General features: G+C 43.5%; 2 protein-coding genes across 4 annotated transcripts in view; one reads left to right on the forward strand and one right to left on the reverse strand.

Moving 5' to 3' along the window:
* ABCG5 (ATP binding cassette subfamily G member 5) overlaps window positions 1–14,417 on the forward strand; it is a 20,771-nt gene extending 6,354 nt beyond the window's left edge. Inside the window, exons 5-13 of one of the 2 annotated variants that reach the window (XM_080686442.1) lie at window positions 544–676; window positions 1,977–2,116; window positions 2,844–2,973; window positions 3,431–3,644; window positions 3,721–3,926; window positions 4,702–4,840; window positions 6,081–6,266; window positions 11,550–11,662; window positions 12,591–14,417. In XM_080686442.1, the coding sequence (XP_080542568.1) occupies window positions 544–676; window positions 1,977–2,116; window positions 2,844–2,973; window positions 3,431–3,644; window positions 3,721–3,926; window positions 4,702–4,840; window positions 6,081–6,266; window positions 11,550–11,662; window positions 12,591–12,784 (1,455 nt within the window). In that variant the 3' untranslated portion in view covers window positions 12,785–14,417. The remainder of the gene's footprint in view (window positions 1–543; window positions 677–1,976; window positions 2,117–2,843; window positions 2,974–3,430; window positions 3,645–3,720; window positions 3,927–4,701; window positions 4,841–6,080; window positions 6,267–11,549; window positions 11,663–12,590) is intronic. The other variant, XM_080686443.1, reaches the window with a different exon arrangement.
* DYNC2LI1 (dynein cytoplasmic 2 light intermediate chain 1) overlaps window positions 11,655–16,065 on the reverse strand; it is a 29,227-nt gene continuing 24,816 nt past the window's right edge. Inside the window, exon 14 of one of the 2 annotated variants that reach the window (XM_080686448.1) lies at window positions 11,655–13,614. The gene's annotated coding sequence lies outside the window, so the exon portion shown is untranslated. The remainder of the gene's footprint in view (window positions 13,615–16,065) is intronic. The other variant, XM_080686449.1, reaches the window with a different exon arrangement.

A 16,065-nucleotide genomic window follows, 5' to 3' on the forward strand; every position in this document is an offset into this window, starting at 1 on the left:
GTTGCTTTCGATAGCTGGATTATAGTTCTTTGATGCAAAACCGCACAGAGATTGGACCACAGGGGACTCCAGGTCTTATTTGGGTTACATAAGGGAAATCAGGTTTATTTCAGACCAAATGGGATTTTAAAAATCTAATAAAGTTTCGAAAACCAAACATTAAACGAACAAGCTGTGTTCTGACTGTGCCTTTGGGGGACTTTTCTGTGTGGGTTGGACTGCCTGCCTGCCTCTCTGAAAATAGGCATCCAGGGACATCTCCACCGTCTCCTGGGGAATTTCTCAGAAGCAAAGGGAAGCAGTTGTTGCTTTAAGGACTTTTTTAAAGACAATTCATCTTATTTATTTTAATTAGCTGCGTGTATTATGTTGCGATTAGAGCCAAGTTGGATTTACTGCGATAGGCGTGCTCTCCCCGGGTGGGGAGGCTGAAAGCGGCCTGAGCACTCAGGGAAGCGTGCGGCCTCTCCTACGCCACCCTCAGGCTGAGAATGGAACAGCCGCCCCGCGGTGACCAGCCTTCCTGGGCTTTGTCTCCCACAGGTGGAGGCGGTCATGGCCGAGCTGAGTCTGAGCCACGTGGCCGACCAACTGATCGGCAACTACAACTTCGGGGGAATTTCCACTGGCGAGCGGCGGCGGGTCTCCATCGCAGCCCAGCTCCTCCAGGATCCCAGTAAGTGGGAGCCGAACCGCCACGAGCTGCTCCCGGGTGTCTTCCACCTCAGGCCCTTTCTTCATATTAGGCCCTTTCTCTACAGTCTTCATTAGCAAAGGGGTTTGCACAGGTTTTTCAAACCAAAGACCGTTTTCTTGAAAGTCCTATGTAGTTCCTGATACTCTTTCCTCATCCAAGTACCAAACAGCTCTTGGACTCAGAAGCACTCATTTGTGTTTTGATCAGTTAGGGGGTCCTGCCCTGTGCACCCCCACTTCCTCCAGAAGCAGTACCACTGTGTCTGCTATGTAAGCTATGAGCTTTGGTGTGACTGAAAGTATTCATGAAATGGCAGGAATTAAAGCAGGGTGTGGAGGGATACACTTAAAAGTGATTGTGTTGGGAGTAGGGCTGTCAAGATGGGTAGCTTGTCACCTGGCTCCCCTGCCTGGTTTGGTCACTCTCCCCATCACCCGGAGAGGCGGTATCTCTACAGAAACCTGGAAGAGCACACATTGCCTCTGGATACTTTTTCTCACTGGGGGAGACCACGACTGCCTGCCCTCTCGATGGTGCCAGGTCACTTGAAGGCAAAGAAGAGAGATGCTCTTAAGAGCCCTTGCCAGTTTTGGGGTAGAAACAAATGACAGTTAAATCCCCTGAAAAACCCAACCATGCCCTAGCCGGTTTGGCTCAATGGATAGAGCATCGGCCTGTGGACTGAGGAGTCCCGGGTTCAATTCCAGTCAAGGGCATGTACCTCGGTTGCAGGAGGCAACCAATCGGTGTTTCTCTCACATCGATGTTTCTCTCTGTCTTTCCCTCTCTCTTCCACTCTCCCTAAAAATCAATGGAAAAATATCTGGGGTAAGGATTAACAAACAAACAAAAAAAGCCAAACACCCACTTTGAACCTGGTTTGATGGGTTCGAGGTTTTTTGCAGTGCAAAGACCTTATTAGTGTTGGAAAGTGCTAGGCATGAAATGCGGTTGTGTTTTAAGCAGCCTTTTAAAACCACATGGTGCCAGCCTGCCAGCCCTGTCCTCTCAGGGTCCCCTGGACAGAGCCCAATGGTCCATAGAACCATGTGCGAGCGAGGCTTGGTCTGGCTGCTGCCCTGCTCTCTCAAGGATTACGCCTGAAGTGTGCTCCGGAGCTGGGAGTTAGGTCCTCCTAGGCCGGGTCCTTTCTCCTGGGCTCAGGCTGAAAGACAGCTTACATGCAGGTGCTTCTCACCGTGCACGGATTGGATGGGGTGCAACAGCTGGAACGGTTCAAAATGCTGCGTGACTGACGTCTGCCCTTCTTTGCCGGCAGCGGTCATGCTGTTTGATGAGCCGACGACAGGCCTAGACTGCATGACTGCAAACCAGATCGTTGTCGTCCTCGCAGAGCTGGCCCGCAGGGGCCGCATCGTGATCCTCACCATCCACCAGCCCCGTTCCGAGCTCTTCCAGGTGAGGCCACGTCTCTTGTTCCTGCCTAACTCGCCCACGGCAGTGTGTGTGCGTGCGTGTGTGTGTTGTGCTGAGGAGCACAGGGTAGAGATTAGTTAGTACTCGCCATCCAGAGCAGCTGGAGCCAGTAGCTCCTGATGTGGGAAGGGCAAAGGAAGGAAGCTCACTTCCTTCAGCACCTGCTCATTTAACCCACACAACCGTCCCACGAGGTGCATGTCAGTCTTTCCACTTTAGAGAGGAGTGAGGCTTAGAAATGATACAACACTGAGCCATGGTCACACAGTTAATAAGAAGCTGGAATTGGAAGTCCAGTTGGCTTTAAAGACTTTTGTGTGTTTTTCCCCCACTAAATCACAGTTTTGTTTTTTTCCAAAAATTTCAATTTGTCCTCCCAGGACCCTTTTAGGGATCTATTATTTGCCTTTTGTAGATGAGGATCTAAGATTTAAAAAAAAAAAATTTGTCCAAGGTGACTCACTCAGTGGCTCGACTGGGACTCAAACCCAGGTCCATTGATCAGGTCCAGGTGTGATCCTGGGCACAGGCTGGATGCTCAGGGGCACCCACACCGAAAAGAATAGGGGTGCATTTTGCGTGTCTCCCTGGGATGCAGTAAGAATACTGATGTATGGCTGAGGGCATCGAAGGGCGGACTGCTTGGGACTGTTCTCATGAGGGTGTGCTGACTTGATTACACACTAATAACCGTCTGTTGTCCAATCAGCTCTTTGACAAAATCGCCATTCTGAGCTTCGGAGAGCTGGTTTTCTGCGGGACACCGGTGGAAATGCTTGAGTTCTTCAGTGGCTGTGGTTACCCTTGTCCTGAACATTCAAACCCATTTGATTTCTATAGTAAGTTTTTCATGCACAGTCCCCACCATGAGAAATGACTTTATCATCTCAGATTTCTGCCTGGATGACACCAGCACTACTGGGTTTTATTTTTGCTTTTGTTTGGGTGTTTTTAATCCTCAAGAAATTAATTTGGCTAGGTCAATGAACTTGCCATAACCTATCAGAATGAAGTGGGGGATCTCTTTTAAATTGGGGCATGCCTTCTTTGTCAGAGAAAAATTAGCTGAGCTTCTGAATTCTCCCATACAGTCTCCGTGGGGTCCTTATGGCCCTGGTGGTAGTTTTAACACATTCTGATTTTAAAGGTGTGCATTAACAACAGGTATTATTCTGGCGGGATGAAGTATTACAGCTAGTACTCCTAGACCAATGATGAAACCTAGAATATTAGCCATTGTGTATGAAATGTGCATTTAAAAACACATGGGTTATTTCTTTTGGGAAAATATTTTAGTGGACCTGACATCAGTGGATACCCAAAGCAAAGAAAGGGAAATGGAAACCTACAGGAGAGTCCAATTGATTGGATCTGCCTACAGAGAATCAGCAATTTATCACAAAACCTTGGAGGATATCGAAAGAACAAAACACCTGAGAACATTACCAATGGTTCCTTTCAAAACCAGAGACTCCCCTGGAACTCTTTCTAAACTGTGTGTTCTTTTGCGGTAAGAGACTCACCCCATTTTAGGTGCTTCTATCCACCAACAAAAGAACAGGAATTAAAACGGGGTTGTCTTTCAGGAGAGTGACGAGAAACTTAATGAGAAATAAGCTGGCAGTGGTTATGCGTCTGGTTCAGAATCTGATCATGGGTTTGTTCGTCATTTTCTTCCTTGTACGGGTCCAGAACGATGTGCTCAAAGGTGCTTTCCAGGACCGCGTGGGTCTCCTGTACCAGTTTGTGGGTGCCATGCCATACACAGGCATGCTCAACGCAGTGAATCTGTGTAAGTGCCATGCCCGGGAGGTGCGCCCTGGAACTGGGGAGCTCCTCTCTCCCTGAATATCTCCCATCACCAGCCGTCACCTTGCAAGACTCCACCATTAGCAGGGTATTTCTCTGAGCTCAACCTGGCCTTCTCCAGATCCTCTCTCTGGGGAAAAGCAACTACTGAGCTACTCACCCTTAGTGTATTCAACCAAATGCATGTCTGAGCATCCCTGAGGATCCAGGGAAACATAAAGTATGAGGTACTGATGGGCAAGGTTTGGAAAGGTTATCCCTGGTGTCCTATCTTGGCCATTAGGATGTGCAGTCCAGGGGGCCCAGATACCTGGCCAACTCTGTGCTGCTACCTTCTTTTGGAAGCCCATTTTAGGACAGCCAGAACCTAATTTTCTAAGTCAGTGGGAATTCAGAAGCAATACCTAGTTGCTTGATGCTCTGTGCCAACGTCCTGCACAGAGAGAGGACAAAGTGGCTTGCATCGCCCATTTGTGCCCCTTTTGCATGTGTGTTCTTGAATTGGTGACACCCCTTCCCCCACATTAGGGAGAAGGAAATAAATTATGACAAATTTGCAACCTGACTGTCATTCAGATAGAGTGTAGATTTCTAGGGTGGAGTTAACTCCCTGGATGGCAGCGCCCCTCTTTCGCTAACTTGAGAGCCCAGCTGGTCCTCACGGTCCAGCTCCAGCAGACCTCAAGTGCAGCTTGCGCTAGCCCTCCCTCCCAGCTGTGTGGTGACTGACTGTTCTGCAACCTGCCTCCCGTGCCCAGTTCCTGTGCTGCGAGCGGTCAGCGATCAGGAGAGCCAGGATGGCCTGTACCAGAAGTGGCAGATGCTGCTGGCCTATGTGCTGCACGTCCTCCCCTTCAGCATCGTTGCCACCGTGATCTTCAGCAGCGTGAGCTACTGGTAAGGGGTGTGCGCCGGCCTCCTGTGGGCCCATACAGCCAGTGGGACACGGAGAGGGGGAGCTCCCGGGTAGAGAACCCTGAGGTTCTGTGTACTTTCCCATCGGCACTGCTGTTTAGTAGGAATATTAACGTGCTTGATGACTGGTGGAGTCCCAGATCCCACTACAGCAAGTGTGGACTATACAGTGTGAAACCTCCCCCAGATCTGTAAATTGCCCCATACCAAAACACACCTGGCCCTAACGTGTTTCAAATAATGGGGTATGGACATAAGCAAATCTTCAAATAACTTTAATTCAAGAAAGGTTAAGATTAGTATTACAAGGAAGCACAAATACCATGCTAAGGAATATAATAAAAATAAAAATAATAGTAATAGCTAACATATCGAGCACTTGCTTTATGACAGGCACTGAGAGCTTTAAATATATTATTTCATGTAATCCTTGCAACCATTCTATAAAGGTGATAAATTATCCTTGTTTGTAGGCAAGGAAACTGAAGCACAGTTGCCTTCCCCATCTCACATCTTTTATCCCCAGTTAATTACAGATGAGACCAAGAGTCTACTTGGTTGGGTGGGGGAGGGGCTCTTGGAGGCTTTATGGAGGAGAATTTGAGAGGCAGCAGCATTTCAACAGATGGAATCAGGAACAAGGGCCTAACGGGAAGGAGCAGCAGGGGCGTAGGTTCAGAAGCAAAAACACGAAAGAAATTTCAGTTGCACTGTGGGGAATGAAGGGTTGGGAGAAGTTGTGGAAAATCTGACTGCTGGCCTTAGAGCCCAGTAGGGGAGGTGCTGAATGCCAGGCTAAGGGGCTGAAGTGGATTTGATAAAGGGACGTGGGAGAGGTTGGGTGAGCCCTAGCATTAGGGTAGTAGGCTAGCTTGGGGAGGAGGGGTGCTAGCAAGGCCGAACGTGGTTATTTATGGAGAAGCCAGGAGAGTCCAATACCCCTACTCATTGTAGTTGGCTGTGACTCCTTTCCTCTGAGAGCTGAAGGAGCCGTAAAAGGGAAAAGGCTCTCATTGAGTTGGAGCCAACAGAGACAACTGGCAATAATAAGTGGTCTCAAATGTTGGCTCTGTTCCCAAAAGGCCTTTCAAAGGGGAGTTTGATTTGCCCTGCAAACTCTCCTCTACCACTAACCACCACGAACTCATTCATAGAAGGCAAGCAGGGTATTTTTCTTAAATGATAACCCTTGGAGAGAAACTAAAGACCCTGTGTGTTTTAGGACTTTGGGCTTATACCCCGAGGTTGCCAGATTTGGATATTTCTCTGCTGCTCTCCTGGCCCCCCACTTAATTGGTGAATTTCTAACTCTCGTGCTACTTGGAATGGTCCAAAACCCAAATGTGGTCAACAGTATAGTGGCTCTGCTCTGCATCGCTGGGGTGCTGGTGGGATCTGGACTCGTAAGGTAAGCTACCACAAGTCAAAGGATTTAGATTGTATGACTTGTTAATGATCAACTGATAGTGATTATTATCAAGAAATTCCAGAGAAGAGCTATGTGACACTAAAGGTATCACCTTATAGTCTGGGGTTTTATAGTGCTTGCTAATCATTATTGCGTAGACCTTAAACTGTTCAGTATTTGTTCAATAAGGTGTCTTCACACTGAGAATCAGGAAATGACAATTTAGGCATGTTATCAATATGATTCACAGGTAATAACCCATTATAATAACAGGAAGAAAAACAATCCAGAAAAACCCACAGCCTATGTTATAAGCTAAATAGCACGCATTTAGTTCATGTCTGCCTCTGCATTGGTGAGTCTCTATTCCAGTTCTCAGCCCTCGCTTTCTTTCAGGAGTAAAAAGAAGCAGGTAAGAAAAGAGCCTGTGGGATCACAGACTGCAAGCAAGCATCAGAACTAGGACACACAACAAAAGTTAACAGCAATTAGCTCTGGGTGACATATTTTTATTTTTTATTTATTTATTTATTTATTTATTTTTTTTATTTTATTTTTTTTTTATTTATTTTTTTTTTAAATAAATCTTTATTCAGATTATTACAATTATTTCTCCTTTTTTCCCCCATAGTTCCCCTCCAGCCATTTCCCACCCCACCTTCTGCCCTTACCTACCCCCCACTGTCCTCATCCATAGGTGTATGATTTTTGTCCAGTCTCTTTATGAACCCCCCCATACCCCTTTCCCCCTGAGAATTATCAGTCCACTCCCTTTCTATGCCCCTGATTCTATTGTATTCACCAGATTATTCTGTTCCTCAGGTTTTTAATTCACTTGATTTTTAGGTTCACTTGTTGATAGATATGTATTTGTTGTTCATAATTTTTATCTTTCCTTTTTTCTTCTTCCTCTTCTTTAAGAATACCTTTCAGCATTTCATATAATACTGGTTTGGTGGTGATGAACTCCTTTAGCTTTTTCTTGTCTGTGAAACTCTTTATCTGCCCTTCAATTCTGAATGATAGCTTTGCTGGGTAGAGTAATCTTGGTTGTAGGTTCTTGCTATTCATCACATTGAAAATTTCTTGCCACTCCCGTCTGGCCTGCATAGTTTCCGTTGAAAAGTCAGCTGACAGTTGTATGGGTGCTCCCCTGTAGGTAACTAACTGTTTTTCTCTTGCTGCTTTTAATATTCTCTCTTTGTCTTTTGCTCTTGGCATTTTAATTATGATGTGTCTTGGTGTAGTCCTCTTTGGATTCCTTTTGTTTGGGGTTCTGTGGGCTTCCTGGACTTGTAAGTCTATTTCTTTCACCAGGTGGGGGAAGTTTTCGGTCATTATTTCTTCAAATAGGTTTTCAGTATTTTGCTCTCTCTCTTCTTCTGGCACCCCCATAATTCTGATGTTGGTACGCTTGAAGTTGTCCCAGAGTCTTCTTACATTATCTTCAACTTTTTGGATTTTTTTTTTTGCTTTTTGCTTTTTCGGTTGAGTGTTTTTTGCTTCTTTGTATTTCAATTCTTTGACTTGATTTTTGTGTTCCTCTTGTCTGTTTTTGGGTCTCTGTATAATGTTTTTTATTTCAGTCAGTGTATGTTTAATTTCTAGTTGGTCCTTTTTCATCTCTTCGAGGGTCTCGTTATATTTATCGGCCTTTTCTAGGATATTCTTAAAAAGCCTTATAACCGTGGTTTTGAATTCTATATCCAGTCGTTTGTTTTCCTCCATTTCTTTCGTTTGTGATCTGATTCTTAGACGCCGCATTTTCACTGCTTCCCTGAGTTGGTAGATTTGTGTGCTAGGTTTCCAATTTGGCCCAGTGGGTCTGCCTCCCCAGTTAACCTGGGGTGGACACTCTTGGTGCACCCCTTTGTGGACTGTGTGTACAGCCTTGTTGTAATTAAGTCTTTATTGTTGTTGGTATCACTGGGAAGAATTGACCTCCAGGCCAGTTGGCTGTAAGGATCAGCTGTGTCTATGCTGGGAGAAGTCCGGTGCTGGAGACAGCCTTATAGGATTAGACTTGCCAAATTGCAATAGCCTCTGTGCTCTGCTTGGATGGGGTGGAGTCTCAGTCTTGGCTTCCCATCAGCCTTGCCCTTGCTAGCACGTGTGTGCCTTCAGTCCTCTGCCTTCCCGGCTCCCGATTCTCCGCCCGAGAGTCCAGACTCCCCCCACAAGAGCGTGGGTCTCCGGGGGCTCGCCTGGAACTGGGGTTCACTGCAGTCAGAACTGGGGCTCACTTCAGTCAGAACTGGTGTTCGGTGCCGTCAGGAGCCTCTCACTCCCTTCCGCTAGGGAAAGCCTGTGGCAGCCTCCCGCAGCCTTTGTGCGCACTGGCGCGAGCGGACTTTCAGTCTTCCGCCTTCCCCGGCTCCCGAGTCTCCGCCCGAGAGTCCAGACTCCCCCCACAAGAGTGTGGGTCTCCAGGGGCTCGCCTGGAACTGGGGTTCACTGCAGTCAGAACTGGGGCTCACTTCAGTCAGAACTGGTGTTCGGTGCCGTCAGGAGCCTCTCACTCCCTTCCGCTAGGGAAAGCCTGTGGCAGCCTCCCGCAGCCTTTGTGCGCACTGGCGCGAGCGGACTTTCAGTCTTCCGCCTTCCCCGGCTCCCGAGTCTCCGCCCGAGAGTCCAGACTCCCCCCACAAGAGCGTGGGTCCCCAGGGGCTCGCCCGGAATAGGTGTTCAGTGCAGTCAGAACTGGGGTTCAATGCGGTCGGGGGCTCCCTTCCCCCTTCCGCCAGAGAAAGCCAGCCAGGCACTCCGCCGCCCTTCCTCTCTGCGCGCACAAAGCCCCTTTGCCGTACCTCCAATTCTCTGTGAGCTTTTCTCCTTCCTTCTAGTTGTAGAATTTTCACTCAGTCAGCTTTCCTGCGGTTCTGGATGGTGTCCGTTCTGTCTTTTAGTTGTAGTTTTGAAATTGTTGTGCGAGGCAGCAGTTTAGGTGTTTACCTATGCCGCCATCTTGGTTTCTTCCTGGGTGACATATTTTTATTTCTTTCCTATATTTTGTGAATTTTCTATACTGGACAGGCATCATTTTATAACCATATATATATAAAGAAAAGTAGCATATACAATATAAATGGAAAATTTTTATATTAAAAAGATATAAATAGAATAATATAAAAATAGACTAAATAAAAAATAGACAAATACATGCAAAAGTAGTAGCAGGAATAAAAGTTTAGAAGGTTAAAAGTGATCCCAGGCAAGTGACATAAGTAGATCTAGTAAGTAAAATGAAGGAAGAAAAATGAAGATGCTGTTTTTTTACTTAAAAATCAAATAAAAAAAAGCTGCATTATAGTTGTATGTTTAATTATTTAACTCTCAGAGCAATCCACGTTCAGGGAGAAAACTAACCTCAGACCTAGCTCAGCTCCAGTTACACCGCTGTGGCTCCCTGAGAGAGGACTGGCCCTGGAGTCAGAGACTTCCTCCACCACCTCACCGCCAATGGCCATGGGCAAGTCACTTTGCTCATTTATAAAGTGGAGCCAGCTGCCTAAGGGGATCATGAGAAGCAAATGACAATCAATGTGAAAACACTCCATAAGCTGTAGTGAGTTATACAAAGTGAGGTATTATAAAGTGAGATGAGCTAGGGATTGATCAGTCACGGAGGTTTGTTTGTTTTTTTTTTATTTTTTATTTTTTATAACAACGCTGTTGCATTGTATTTGTCTATGGTGCTTAGGTTGGTCCCTAGCATCTATGAAAAATGCACAAATCAAATCATCCCAAGGTCACAGAATCAAGCCAGCAAAGTATAGACCCAACCTTGGGCAGCATCTTCTGTTTCATATTTCTATCATTACAGGTTCCAATCAATCTGGCAGTATTTCATGTATTTGGTTTGTAGGAAAAGGGGATTAATTGTTCTTAAAAGAGAGGCAGTGGCCAACATTAACAAACGCTCTTAGGTTCTTGGCAAAATCTCAGCATCCCAACACTTTACCTGGGTTCCACTGCCATCTTGAAATTCTCTCTGCTCTTGAAAACCACATCAACCTCCCAGTCCTTATGTTTATATTTTTCCCTCAAGTCATCATCTTTCCTGGCTGAGTACCTGCAACATTTGAGCTTTTGGCTGCCTTTTCCTTTAAACACAATTGGAAACACCTTCATGGTTGTTCTCGCTTACAAAATCATGCAAGTTCTCAGGGGCGGGGGATGATACCATACCGAAATATTGTAAGGAAAATAGTAAAAGTTACCTAAAGTATCACAATCCAGAGTTAAATTTTGTTGTGTATCTTGCTAGACATTTATGTAATTTTTAATAAAAATGAGATACTATTGTGAAGGGATAAAGTATGCATGCTTTCCCCCCATTTAACAATATAATGTGGACAGTGCCATATCAATAAATTTAGATCTGTGATTCCTCTCTCTTGAAAGTACTCCTGAGCTTCTATGCCAGCCTGGTTCTCTTCCTATGCCCTTCACTATCCCATTGGTCTCCTTTGCCACCTGCACGAAGCCTGCCCACCATTCCCTTGGCTAGGTGAGCTCCCCCTTTGTTTTCTCTTTGAGACTCGTGTTGCAGTCTTCTTTTAATAGATTGACAACCCTTGAGGGCAGCATCTGTATCGCATTCATCATCATAGTTCTTCTCCGTGACCAGCCCAATTAGGTTTGCAAAATATATTTGAATTGTGTGAACAAATGGATGACTACTCTCCCTGCTTGCTCTCTCCATCCTTTCACCTTGTATGGGAGTTTAGTTCTTCACACACTAGCACCCTCAGGTATGTTCAATCACAGAAACCCTCCTCTAACGTGATGCGCACTAGGTATGCTTTTTCTTTTATATTTATATCAATGGTGTTTACCAGAAATATTAAACACCAATCCATCATCAGGGGATTGATTGTTAAATGAAGGTTTCCACTATAATCAACCACCAAGCTGTGATTAAAAATGTTAGAATGCTCTGCCTACTGACTTGGAAGGATGAGACATATGTTTGGTTGAAAAACAGCAGGTTAGGAAAGGGCATGATTCCATTTATGTAAAGAGTTTCATTCCATTTATGTAAAATCTTATAAATGCACATACATACGTCACATGTATCACCAAAATGTGAACAGTAGTTATTTCTGGGTAGTGGTATTTCTTTATACTTCTCAGTATTGTTTGACATTTTTATAGTAAGCATCATTTTTATGAGAGATGAAAAACTATTTGTGTTGGCAAACATAAAATAAGCGTTGCCTTTCTTTCATTTGGCCGGACTATTACCAAAGCCTACTGAATTTCATCTCTTTTTTTCTTAAGGAACATACAAGAAATGCCTATTCCTTTTAAAATCTTCACTTACTTTACATTCCAAAAATACTGCTGTGAGATTCTTGTAGTCAATGAATTCTATGGACGGAATTTCACTTGTGGTAAGTATTTTATTTTGGAATATTATTTGTACATATCACTTTGAGGAAGCAACTTTCGGAGGGAAATGCATTATAAAATAAAAGATATGTTTTGTAATAATAGACTTAAAACTTTGTTTTGAAATAAAAGCTTAGTAACATTTTCTTTGGTTTTTAAAAAGAAAATAAGCAATGGTCAAGTTAGACACCTGTCAAAGGTCAATAATTGAAGCTTGGGTAATTCAGTTGGTTAGAGCATCGTCCCCATATACCAAGGTTTTGGGTTTGATCCCTGGTCAGGCTACACATAAGAATCAACCAAAGAATGAATGAATAAGTTCAACAACAAATTGATGTCTCTCTCTCTCTATCATAGATAGATGATAATGACAGACCTGATGCACTGAAGTAAACTCTAGCATACTCTGATGGAATCAGTTTCTACTGAGCTGGTTGAAGCTGGGTGCAGTGGCTTCTTATTCCCCAAATGTCCATAGTATAGAGCCGAGGAAAGCCAGGCAGTGGGAGCCTAACAGGGTCCTCCTGGCCATCGGAAATCCAGGCCATTCTCTGAAGGCAACTGAAGGGCAGAATGTAGTAGTTGTTTTAAATACCTTTGGTGGTAACAGCAGTAATCTTTGGATATTCAGTGCTAAGTGGTCCTAAGTGATTATGATTTTTATCAGTGCTATGGAAATGAATATATACCCCAAATGGAACCCAATTTCCAACTTCCAATGGAGCCACGGCCCAGAACACTCATTATTGCTTCATCTAATAATGATTTCAGGGCTGTGTCAAATGTCTGTATCTCTCATGAAGAAGAGTGCTTAGCAGGGTGCTAAGCACTTACTAGGCATTTGGTAAATACTTGTTACGAAATTACTTCTTAATCACCAAGTATTTACCACATGCCCATATCTCACAATGTCGATCTTCTCCCTGGCAGGCAGCTCAAATGGTTCTGTGACAGCTAATCCAATGTGTGCCTTCAATCAAGGACTCCAATTCATTGAGAGAATCAGCCCGGGTGCAACATCCAGATTCACAGCAGACTTCCTGATTCTGTATGCATTCATCCCAGCTCTTGTCCTCCTAGGAACAGTTGTTTTTAAAGCACGGGATCATCTCATTAGCAGATAGTAAAGCACATTGCTGTGAGACTGGAACTGAAGCTCCTAGAGGTGCCTGGCTGCATTGAATGTCTGAAATAAAAATGCCTCGTGTTTCTGTCTTGACAGTACACCTGAAGTCTTTTAAACCATTAAGACTCCTTTTGTGCCCTTGGATCCATGAGGCCTTGAATGCTATTCAAAGTTGCAGGGACATGTGGTATTTAGAAATTGTGACTAAGCCAGTCCAAAATGTAGATAATAATACTTCATAAAGTTATGGAGACTGTACTATTTCTTTGCTTTAGAGAGAAAAAATAGGTCGGTTAAAAAATTATGCTTGCATTTGCTAAAGGATTCAGTAAAAAGAATCCTCAATAGTTAATAAGTAGCAGAAAAGGGAGTGGTTAAAGCAAAGCATCATGCAGAATTGGTAAGAATGCTTTCATTATCACTTAAAAACCCATAATTATGTGCACATGTCCACGTGAGGGTTCTGAGTTACCTGATGACATCGAGAGGATGGTGGACAGATGTTGGATGATGAAGACCACTGGTACAGAGCACTCAGTGATTTTATGGAGGGTTACAATGAAAAACTGCAGGAATGGCTGAACTGAGAACACAGCACATCAGGCACACCTCTTGTAATGTTTTTAAAGATTAGCTGGCTATTTTTCACTTCCGCTTAGTTTACTTATAAAATTAAAAGTAAATATTATTAAAGTGTTTGCACTGAGAAATGACATCTTTAAGGTTAGGGAGCAGCTATTATTGAAAGTCCATGTAGACAAGATGCTCAACTGACAACGTTTGCTCTCAGAAGAACAGGGTTACACACTGGGAGTTCATGTTCTTGAACTGTAAAGAGAAAGAATGCTGATGAATACAAACACCTATATTACATATTGTTGGGGATCAAATGTTGTACATAGATTGTATATAAATGGTATATACGAAATGACTGATTATCTTTCTGATCAATTTTCAAGAAACTCATGTATAAGTCTGAAATAAAACTGTCTCAGTGTTACCATGGTAACTCTGAGTGAGAATATCTTAGAGAGTACAAGAACTTGTTCAGTTACTATGACCTAACTTGTAAAGAATGATAAATTATAGCATTTGAAGTGTCTCACATTATAGTAGGAAAGATCATTTCATTAAGGAAACCACAGTAAAATTCTATTTCTTAGAACAGTATTTAAGGATCTGGAGACATTGGTGAATTACCAGAATCGTATTGTCAATTTTTATAAAAGGTCTTTGACACTGATGATTATGGTGTAATAGTTACATAATGCCTCACAGATTATATATGTCACATCAATTATAGACAATTCTGGAGATGATAATCTATTAAAGTAGTTCAAAGAGAGTTCCACAGGAACCTCTTTAGAAATCACTGATTTCAACTTACTAAAGATATGGGTGCACAATGTAAGTGGAAACATTTTCTATTCATATGCAGATGAATTTCATTCTAGCTCAGAAACACTTGGAAAATTGACATAGCATGTGACTTCAAGCTATTAAATGTTAGCGATACCATCTCTGAGAAACACAATGACTTTCACTATGTGACAGTTTGTGTCTTAAGTCAAAAATGGACAGTGATGTGTAAGAAAATCAAATTATATAATAAAAATTCCTATTACTATTGTGGAATGAGCTGTTTCTTCCCACCACGTCAATGATGTTTCTGAGAGCATAACATTCACTTAATTTAAAGGGAGTCCTTTCTCCACAACACCCAGGCACAGCGCCTGTCAGCTCCTTCAACTGAGGTTCCTTGGAGCCCTGCTGCAACCCTGTTCCCCACAGTGCTGGAACCACGAGTACTGCACCTAGTTTAGGACACCTTATTTCACGACAATAATCAGGCAGCTTGCTGTTCAGTCTTGGTGTTCTCGTGGTTAGCGGTGTGCTTATTTGAAGCTGGGTGCATGGCTTGGTAGAGTCAACATATTTTACAGTGGAAATGGAAGAACACAGAGTAAAAGACCTTTCCTGATTGATAACAGCAATTATACTTACTCTAAATTGAACTTGGATAGCAGGTACATGAACCTGTAAGATTGATGCTTTTTTTAAAAAAATAATATTGATTTTTTACAGAGAGGAAGGGAGAGAGATATAGAGTTAGAAACATCGATGAGCTGCCTCCTGCACACCCCCTACTGGGGATGTGCCCGCAACCAAGGTACATGCCCTTGACCAGAATTGAACCTGGGACCCTTCAGTCTGCAGGTCGACGCTCTATCCACTGAGCCAAACAGGTAAGGGCAAGATTGATGCTTCTTAAAAGCTATTATACCTTTGAAATAATCTTGGTTATTACCAAGTCATCAAGTTTTGGTCTGTTTATTGACAACATCTCCTTAAAACTGCCTGTTCTTCAAAGAGTTATACTTAATGTATGTCAGAATCACTGGAGGTGCTGATTAAATATGCAGTTTCCTGAACCCCATTCCAGACTCACTTCTCTGGATTTCTGGGTGTGGGGGTTCAGGAATGTGCATTTTAAATTAATACTACGGGTGCTTTTTGTGCCTAACCATTAGAGTAACATTAGATGCTTGTGAAAGTGAACCCAATTCCAGTTTCCTACCAGCCACAGCTGAGAACTCCTTAGAGAAGGAATGTGTCTACTATGAGCACTTAACCTTATTCATAACTGTTACTACATGCTCTTGCTTTCATACTCCTGAAAACACATAAGCACAAACTTATAAATGCTGAACCAAGGATATATTTACTTAACCAAGGTAGAGGTAGGTAATAGAAGACTCTCTTTATTTAAAAAAATACTACACATAGTTATACAATTTTTTCCCTTTTCAAAGACTTATAAATATCCTAGGGTGGCACTAATACAAGAAATTCACTTTTTCTTTAGCAAATTACACATCTTTCTTTTTTTTATTGTTTATTACATGTCTTAACTTTCTTCATTTATTACAACAGCTAGTTTATTAATGAGCTATTATTAATATTACTAGAGGCCCGGTGCATGAATTCATGCACGGGTGGGTTCCCTTGGCCTGGCCGGCGATCGGGCGATCAGGGCCATCTTGCTCAGTCCCGATTGGGGCCAATGGGAGCCAGTCAGCTGGGGAGGGACCACAGGAGGCCTCCAGGGCATGTCCGGCCCTCTTGCCCAGTCACCATCGGCTGGACCCAGAAGCAAGCTAACCTACTGGTCGGAGCGTCTGCCCCCTGGTGGTCAGTGCGCTTCACAGTGACTGGTCAAGCAGTTGGACACTTAGCATATTACGTTTTTATTAGGATTTATTAATAACAAGAACGAAT

This window comes from Plecotus auritus (assembly GCF_963455305.1).
Source record: "Plecotus auritus genome assembly, chromosome: 8".
NCBI lineage: Eukaryota > Metazoa > Chordata > Mammalia > Chiroptera > Vespertilionidae > Plecotus > Plecotus auritus.